The following is a 9,035-nucleotide window of genomic DNA, read 5'->3' as shown; positions in this document are numbered from 1 at the left end:
ATTTTGCTTGGTTCCAGTTCCATACAGTGGCATATTTAAAGCAGTCTGCAGGCCAAGAAAGTCATCAAAACTAATATAGCATAAAGGTTTCAGATCATCATTAAGTTTAAATATGAGATTTTAGCTTTTGTTTTTGGAACATAGTTTAAGAAAAGAAAAAAAAAAACATCACAGTGGATGTATTTTACAATTTATTGTATATCACAGGTATGAAGAGAATAATTGGTCAGAAAAGGTCTAAAAACTATGAAACACAAACTTTTGTTTTTGTAAAATTTGTAAATCAATTTTCCTAATTGATTTTATAATATATATATATATATATATATATATATATATACTGCTATCAGTCCGATCAGCTAATCCTTTATGCGCTGGCACAGTGTGAGGTAAATCAGCTAGTTACTAGAGGGGCCATCGCAGCAGGATCTGGAACACATATCTGCTGATCCATCTTTAGAGAGCATCAGGACATTCCAGGCTGTTATGATGGAAAAACTGCAAGGGCAAAAAAACAGTTTATGTTGGGTGTTTTTTTTTTTTTACCTGATAAAAAATTAAGTCTCCATCTGCCAAAGATCAATTTTTTCCCCCTCAAAAAATTAAATAGTTATTTGGAAAAGGCTTTTTGTACTTTAATTTGATCCAGGTGAAAAATCTATTTGGTGATCTGAAACATTTAAGAGTGACAAAAAAGTAAAAACAGAAGAGATCTGTAGAGGTGGAAATTCTTTTCAAAACTCTGTATCTTCATATTCTTATTTTACCACAAAAACACAATTTGTTCTGACATTTAAAGAAGTAGTTACCCAAAGAGAAAACTAATTAGTTGTGTGATTCACAGCACATTCCAATAAAAGCTAGAGTAAGTGCAAATAGAGAAATACTGTCGCTGGTGTATATGCTGCTGAAACAGATGAAACTAAATGAACAGAATCCACATTGAGATTGTGTCAGAAGTCATGAACAGATGAAGCCGATGTGTTTATTTGATGCTTGAGCCAGTTTGCAAAAGAATCCAAATCACCACAGCATAACTAATTATTCTATTTACTGATTATTGGCTAAGCACTAAAATATTCCTTCTGTAATTATCGTAATTGTGGCTAGTAGCTCATAACCAAGTACCTAACAGGGAAATGTAACAGATCACAAAACTAAATGCTGTGATTAGACACAGATAATTACACAATCCCAAATTTATGTGCACATGGAGTTTTCAGTTGCATATTGAATATCTTCAACAAAAAACTAATTTTAACACTAAAGTATGGTTAAATCACTTGGAGTTTCAACATCATTTGGTTCAAGAAGGGTGTCAGCTGAGAGAAATCTGTTCCAATTTAAAGCGATTTGAAAGCTATAAGTGTCAACTTATTGTTCGTAGTGTGCTTTAGTCTCAAAATGGTTTGAAAATGACTTTTCATTTATATTTTATGTAAATAACATATTTTATTTACTGCCTTCCTGTGTAAAGGAGGTTGGCTAGTAGCAGTTTTCTAAAAGAAGAAAATGATTCAAGACCAAACTTGAGTCATAACAGAAACTTTATTTAGGTTTTCAGTTTACAAAGTGTCCTGCATCAAATTCATTACAGAACAAACCAGGAACAGAAATAGAAGGCCACGCAGTACAGCCGAATAAAAAATTAAAACCACTTCTTCGGTTGAATGGTGAAATAATGGAGCGAGAGAGGAGAGGCTTTTGGAAGAAACGGAAGCAGAGGAAAGCAGATATGTAAGGAAAATGAAATTATCAAACACAAACCTTCACAGAAGGAGATAATTACACTTGCCACAGCTTTGCATAACGCTGCAGAAATGACTGACATCCTTTACGGGTTTATCATAAAACACAATGAAAAATAACATGGATTATTTCCCCAATTGATTCTCGCTGCGTCGAAACATAACAACTGTGTCTTAATCTCCCAGTAAATGAGCCGCTTTCTCCACTCAGGTGTGAAAGGAGACGCTTACAGCTCCAGCTTACTTCACTCCTACGACGCCACAGAGGACATTCTGTAGCCAAACAGTGTCTGCTGGAGCTGAAACATAAATGAAATAATAAATCATAGATAAAGATGTTGCTGATAAACACCGACGAGAGCAAGATGAATCTCCAGGAAATTGGAGAACGGCGCCCTCTGACCGACGGGAGGCTGCAGCGGGTTCAGAATGCAGATATATCGTTTTTAGGAAGTGGGAGGCTGGAGGGTCTTTGATGTAGCAAGCATGGCTCGCACTTTGGCCATTAGATCCTGAAAGACAGAAAAGGTGAATTTTCAAATTTTATTCTAGAAGTTCTTTAAAGCAACTGCAACCATCCTTTTAAACCTTTTCTAGTGTTTTAAGTTACTCTAATATACCAAGGAAGCTGCAGGACTGGCTAAAGTTTGTTTATACCTGTTTAATGAAGCATAGCAGAATGAAGGAAGGCTCGGAGTGCTTTTCTTTTTTAAATATATTTTTCGTCAGAAAAAGAAAAATGCCCTGTCTGGTATTAAAGCTAAAAGCATCAACAGTTATTGTTCAAAAAAAAAGTAAGGCAGCTTTAAAACTCTAAGAACAGTTTATGTGGCCCCTGAAGTCTTTCTCGCCCACTTTTCATTTATTTTGAATTTTTTATGTTTTTCTAACCAGAACAAAAAGATAAAGACAATCATTACTAAGTAAGTAAAATTAAAAACAACAACAAACAAATCTTATAACCATAATAGAGAAATGGCAAAACACTGGTGTTGGGTTATAGAGAGATGACATTGGAGTGAACTGAACACAGCCCAGAGGTAAACAGAGAACTATATATCTGTTATGTTGTGAAGATGCATAGCTGCAGGATTTCAGGACATCATGAGGATTTATATGACAACAGGCAGCAAAGACGAGCATCTCAACACCGTTTTCAGAATACATGAAGCATAAGGAAGTACCATGACACAGAGCCTGAACCATCTGCCTGCAGAGCAGCAGAAATACGCTGCTACAACTGTTGCAACAGAGATTGATATTGCTTCATCCAGATGACAGTCAATTTGGAGGAGAGGAATAAAGACATTTCTTCTCTGTGGTGGATTTAGGGACGTGACTGTAATTGGGACTAATCATTTACATTTACTGATGCATGTTTATGCAAACTAACAACGTGGGGTCTGCAAGAGACGCGGCCACCACGGCAGCATTTATGGCGCTCTCTGCTGCACTCTGCTAATTATGAATACAAATCAAATAAGAATGAGTTTGGAGTAAATATTGATCATAGCTTTTCTTAATGAAATAATACGATTAATTAAAGGGACTAAATCTAGAGGATAGCATAGCTCTTAGCAAGATATAACTTAAAGCACAGAATAGACACAGGACAGCATTGTCCTGCCAGAGCGGCTCTGAGTCGGATTTCATCTCATTCTATTTAATGATCCTTAGGAGGTTAACAGGATGGATTTAAGTTTGTTAGAAGCGTGCAAATCAGTGTTACATAGATTTTCTTACAACCCTTTGGGCTGAAACAAAATTGACAACAAAAGTAGAGTACATCAGGAGATGCTGCTTAGTTTGGGCCAGCAACATGAAAAAACAACACTTTCTTGTAAAAAGAGAACTATCAATATCCTAATCCATCACACAATAGCATAAGTATATCTTGCAGTATCACATTCTATATATTGTAGGAATAAGCATTACTATCTAGCTCAAATACCTACAAAATTCTATTTTTGAAAGACAAAAAAGTCAAAATTATTTATATGAATAACAAATTGCTTCTGATTCTGTCAAGAAATGTATTTCTGATTGAAAATACATTAATCTCTGAGATTAGGAGGAAACTGAAAATGACTCAACATTATTTTAAATTCACCATGTTATTTGTGCTTTACAACAGAAATGATAAAGTCTTTGATTTGTTTTAAAGTTTTTCTTAGATTGATCTGTTTTGACTTGTTTGTTATAAGATGAAGCCATACCTACGCTGCACCAACAAACATTTCCAGTGAATTTCCTTCATCAGTGTGTTTCGGATTTACTTTTGCGGATCCTCTATAATTTTCTCCACAAGCCCAATTGATCTGCAATCAGAGCCTGAACCAGTGCAACACTCTAGAGTGATACGTAAACTAATTACCATCACTTAAAATAACTGACCACAGGGATTAGGCTGATGTTGTAATGTTTTTTCCGTTGTCTTTGCAGTGCATTACAGCTCCTCAATGAATAGTTATTCATGTATAATTAATCAAACAACTCCCTGAGGCGTGAAAAAGCTGGTAGTAACGCTGCTTCCACAGGGAATCAACTAAGCAGCTTGCAGTGGCCTAAGCTCACGGTTTTGTTTTTGTTCCAACATTGAATGGATAAATGAAGCCATCAAATTGTGAGAAACATGTTTGTCAGAGCAGAGCGACGCAGGAGGTTCTGGCCCAATGCCATAGGCTTGGTAAAATGGACAATATAAAAGAACAACCATGTATGTCTTTTGTTGCGGCGCAGTGGAGTCCATCTCAAATCTGCTGGTAAAGGTCAGAACACCCACTAAGCCAACAGAATGGTAATGTAAAACTTCTGTGCAAACTCAGGGGGGGATGTCAAAAAAATATGTTTTTAAATAGAAAATAAAATGTTCATTTGCAGCAAAGTTGCAGCTGTAAGCAGAAGAATTAAAAACAGGAGCAGAAAAGCTGCAGAAAGTTGCTTTCCATTCCCCTTCGGTTTCAGGTAGACTTTTTTAAATCCTGCTGACTGGCAGCCAAATGCTTGCTCTGCAGAAAAGAAAGTGTTAATTTGCATTGCATCCCATGAGTGATTCATACACGCATGGAAAGAATTCCACCCCTGAACCCACCTGACAGACTAGACAAATTAACAGCTGTAATCACACGGGGGAAGGAGCCGTCACATCAAATTACTCAAAAGGTCATTTTTTTTTCTTGATGTGTCTGAGCAAACAAAGGCCAACGACACACCAGCTTCACCGAATCGAGGAAACCAGGCTCCAAATGGGAATCGCTTCTTCTCAACAACAAATATATCAAGAAACGAGGCGGTTAAATAATTTAGGATCAAATGTAATATTAAATTCCTGTAACTTGGAACAGCCGCCATGATTCGAATGAGAGAGAAACTTTTAATGAATATTTCACGCTCATTTCACTCAATGTTTCTAATACATTTCAATTAGATGTAGATAAAGAAATAAACTAATAAAGTTTAATAAACCTGAGAAAAACCAATCCTGATGGATTGTTAAGAATTTATTCAACTTTTTATCTTTTTTTTTATAAATCCAGTTTGGGTTTTTATACGTTAAAGCTTTGCAGTCAATTTATTAGGCATACGTGTCAAATGCTTTTGAACACTGATAGCAAATAAGCCACTCAAGCTGAACACACTGAGCATCAGAATTAGAAAGAAAGGGGATTTAAAGTGACTTTGGTTAGTGATGGGTGAAAAAAAAATCTAATTTTGATGTAAAGCGATGTCAACATAGGCAATTATGAATCGCTTAACAAACATCAAGACTCGATTATGTTAATTTAGACCTAATTGTGAGGAAAGCGTGAGGCGGAACATCAAGTATGGCACCCAAACAATCTAAAGGTGAACACATAAGGTTACATGCATCACATCCTTCACTCTGTGGAGGGAAAACAGGGAAAATGACTTGGACAAAAGCCAAGAAAAACTAAATCGACATGAGGCACAATATCAGAACAGTCAGCCTGGAAGCAGAGCTAAAACTGATCTTTTTACCTGCTGCCTTAAACCAGAAGACCATCTGGTTGTCTTTACTGTTCAAAAGTAAAGACAACCAGATCAAATCAAGAGCTGAGCAAAGCATCTTTCGTTTCCACAGACAAAATGCCTCAACGTAAAAAAAAGAAAAAAGAAAAACAGGATGGATAAATTTGAAGTGACGGAGCGAGAGCTGAATGTGTTGCATATGAAAAAGCACAAACAACCAAAAAATGAATTTAAAAGCAATAAAGTTGCTGCTTACTGTAAGAATAGGATCTGTTTGAGGAGTAGAATTAGTTACTTGTTACTCAGGAAGATCTAGAATATTAATATCTGGTACAAGAAAAGCTATTTTTAAATGAACACAGTCTAATCATATATCATTACTATAAGCTAGTGTTGTGGGCTGAATGCATTGTTGCAATCAAGGATGTCAATAAAGCTGGGTAATTAGTGTAGTTTCAATGTTATTTGGGAGGAAAATAAAGATTATGATAAAATTGTGATAATTATAACCTAAAGTATGACAGTATGATTTCAACTGGCTTTATTTCATTGATATCTGTGTTTAAAATATAAAACCAGAAAATATATATTCTATTATTATAGCCTAAAACATCCCTGAATACTGAAAACTGTTACGGTTCATATACCCCAGCACTTTTCACCACTTTACTATGTCTAGACTGAAGTGCTTTCAATGTATCATGTTTAGACTTATTGTGCAATTTCTTCAAAATCAAAAGAAACAGCACCTTGCTTCTCAGTTAACACTTTTCTCAGCCACAGCTGCAAATTCGTAGTTTGATGTCTGTTTATTTATTTATTTATTTTTTACTAAAAGCGTGATATTTTCATATATTGTGAGTGATGGTCCAACTGCTTTTCAGAAAATAAAAAATATAACCCAATGGGTCTGACTGCATGGATGGATGGTTTATAAAACATCAACAAAAACAAATCAGAACAAACTAAGGGGTAGAGTAGTAAGGAGTGATCTGATTAAAAAACAACAAAGCAATGGTAAACAGGTTTAAAGGTGGGCTTATTATCTTCCAATATTAGAAGAAAAAGTTTAAGAAAACCGAAGTAGACTAGGAAGGCTGTGATGCAACAAAAAGCAAGCAGGCAGGAAAGCAGAGGTCATTACGAAGATAAATAAGGCTGAATTATTCAAGAAATGCTTGTAAAACCTCACAGACTGGATAAGAAGATGTAAGCCGTTTAGTACCTAAGCATGTTTGCAAAATGTTCCTCAACAAGTTTTTTGGTGTTAGTATGTGGTAATGAAGGCAAGAACAGAGGTCAGGAGAGCTAGTGAGTACAAAGAAGAAATAAGATCATGTTTTTGTTTTGATGAGAAGGAAACGTTAAAAAACAGGAGAGAGACTGTAAGAGGCGGTAGATTCTCTCTGAGTGTTAAAAAGAGTTTAAGAAGCACCTAGGTGTACTGAATAACACTGTTGACCTCCATTATATCAACAGCAAATGCTTTTTAATTTTGGTACACTGGAGCTTCTCAATTTGTTTTTAGAGGAATACTTGTTTTCCTCTTCAACAAACAGAGGGGAATTAATATATCTTAATAATTGTACTTACACTAATCTTTTGTCAAGTACATTTTCAAATCAAATAATCTACTAATCCTTAAGCCGCAGTTTTAAATGCAAATATATAAACATATACCGTGAGGAAAATAAGTATTTGAACACCCTGCTATTTTGCAAGTTCTCCCACTTAGAAACCATGGGGGAGTCTGAAATCGTCATTGTAGGTGCATGTCTTCTGATAGAGACATAACCAAAAAAAATTAATAAAATAATATAATAAAATAAAATAGCAATAGATTATTTTTTTTAACTATTTATGTATCATACAAATATGTTTACATATGATCTGCAAATAAGTATTTGAAAACCTGTCTATCAGCTAGAATTCTGTCAGTCTGCCTTCAAAATGTCCACCTCCACTCCATTTATTATGCTAAATTAGATGCACCTGTTTGAGGTCGTTAGCTGCATAAAGACACCTGTCCACCCCATTCAATCAGTAAGAATCCAACTACTAACATGACCAAAACCAAACAAAGAGCTGTCCACTAGACACTAGAGAAAAACAAATTGTACACCTCCATAAGGCCGGAAATGGCTACGGGGAAATTGCCAAGCAGCTTGGTGAAAAAGTTGGGGCAATCATTAGAAAATGGAAGAAGCTAAACATAACTGTCAATCTCCCACAGACTGGGGCTCCATGCCAGATCTCACCTCGTGGGGTCTCAATGATCCTAGGAAAGGTGAGAAATCAGCCCAGAACTAAACGGGAGGAGCTGGTCAATGACCTGAAAGAGCTGGGACCACCGTTTCCAAGGTTACTGTTGGTAATACACAAAGATGTCATGGTTTGAAATCATGCATGGCATGGAAGGGTCCCCTGCTTAAACCAGCACATGTCAAGGCCCGTCTTAAGTTTGTCAATGACCATTTGGATGATCCAGAGGAGTCATGGGAGAAAGTCAGATGAGACCAAAATAGAACTTTTTGGTCATAATTCTTCTGTTTTTGGAGGAAGAAGAATGATTAGTACCATACCAAGAACACCATTCCTACTGTGAAGTATGGGGGTGGTAGCATCATGCTTTGGGGTGTTTTTCTGCACATGGGACAGGATGACTGCACTGCATTTAGGAGAGGATGAGTGGGGCCATGTATTTTGAGATTTTGGGGAACAATCTCCTTTTCTCAGAAAATAGAAGATGGGTGGAGGCTGGGTCTGCCAACATGACAGTGACCTGAAGCACACAGTAAGGATAACCAAGGAACGGCTCTAGAAGAAGCACATCAAGGTTGTGTCATGGCCTAGCCAGTCTCCAGACCTAAACCCATTAGAGAATCTTTGGAGGAAGCTCAGACTCCGTGTTTCTCAGCAACAGCCCAGAAACCTGACTGATCTAGAGAGAATCTGTGTGAAGGAGTGGGCCAAAATCCCTCCTGCAGTGTGTGCAAACCTGGTAAAAACTACAGGAAACTTTTGACCTCTGTAATTCAAACAAAGGCTACTGTATCAAATGTTAACATTGATTTTCTCAGGTGTTCAAGTACTTATTTCAGGGTTCCTACAAAATAAGGCAAGTTAAATTCAAGACTTTTTAATGCCACTTGAAATAAAAATTTAAGACCAAATTCACAAGAAACACAAGAAAAACCTGCTTGCGACAACTTAACCCAAAGGTTTATTTTAACATAAACAACTGCACTGTTTCAAATTTTGAAAAGCTTCCCATACAGGAAGAAAGCTAAAAACACA

At 36.3% G+C, this 9,035-nt stretch overlaps 1 protein-coding gene across 1 annotated transcript in view; it reads right to left on the bottom strand.

The window, feature by feature from the left end:
- Positions 1-1,536: 1,536 nt before the first annotated feature.
- sfswap (splicing factor, suppressor of white-apricot family) overlaps positions 1,537-9,035 on the bottom strand; it is a 74,971-nt gene continuing 67,472 nt past the window's right edge. The window contains exon 19 of the mRNA XM_015398466.1: positions 1,537-2,260. Coding sequence (XP_015253952.1) covers positions 2,195-2,260 — 66 coding nt within the window. The 3' untranslated portion in view covers positions 1,537-2,194. The remainder of the gene's footprint in view (positions 2,261-9,035) is intronic.

This window comes from Cyprinodon variegatus, unplaced genomic scaffold, assembly GCF_000732505.1.
Source record: "Cyprinodon variegatus isolate N-32 unplaced genomic scaffold, C_variegatus-1.0 Scaffold29, whole genome shotgun sequence".
Classification (NCBI taxonomy): domain Eukaryota; kingdom Metazoa; phylum Chordata; class Actinopteri; order Cyprinodontiformes; family Cyprinodontidae; genus Cyprinodon; species Cyprinodon variegatus.
Note: the sequence above shows the minus strand (reverse complement) of the source record. Positions and strands in the feature narration are given on the sequence as shown.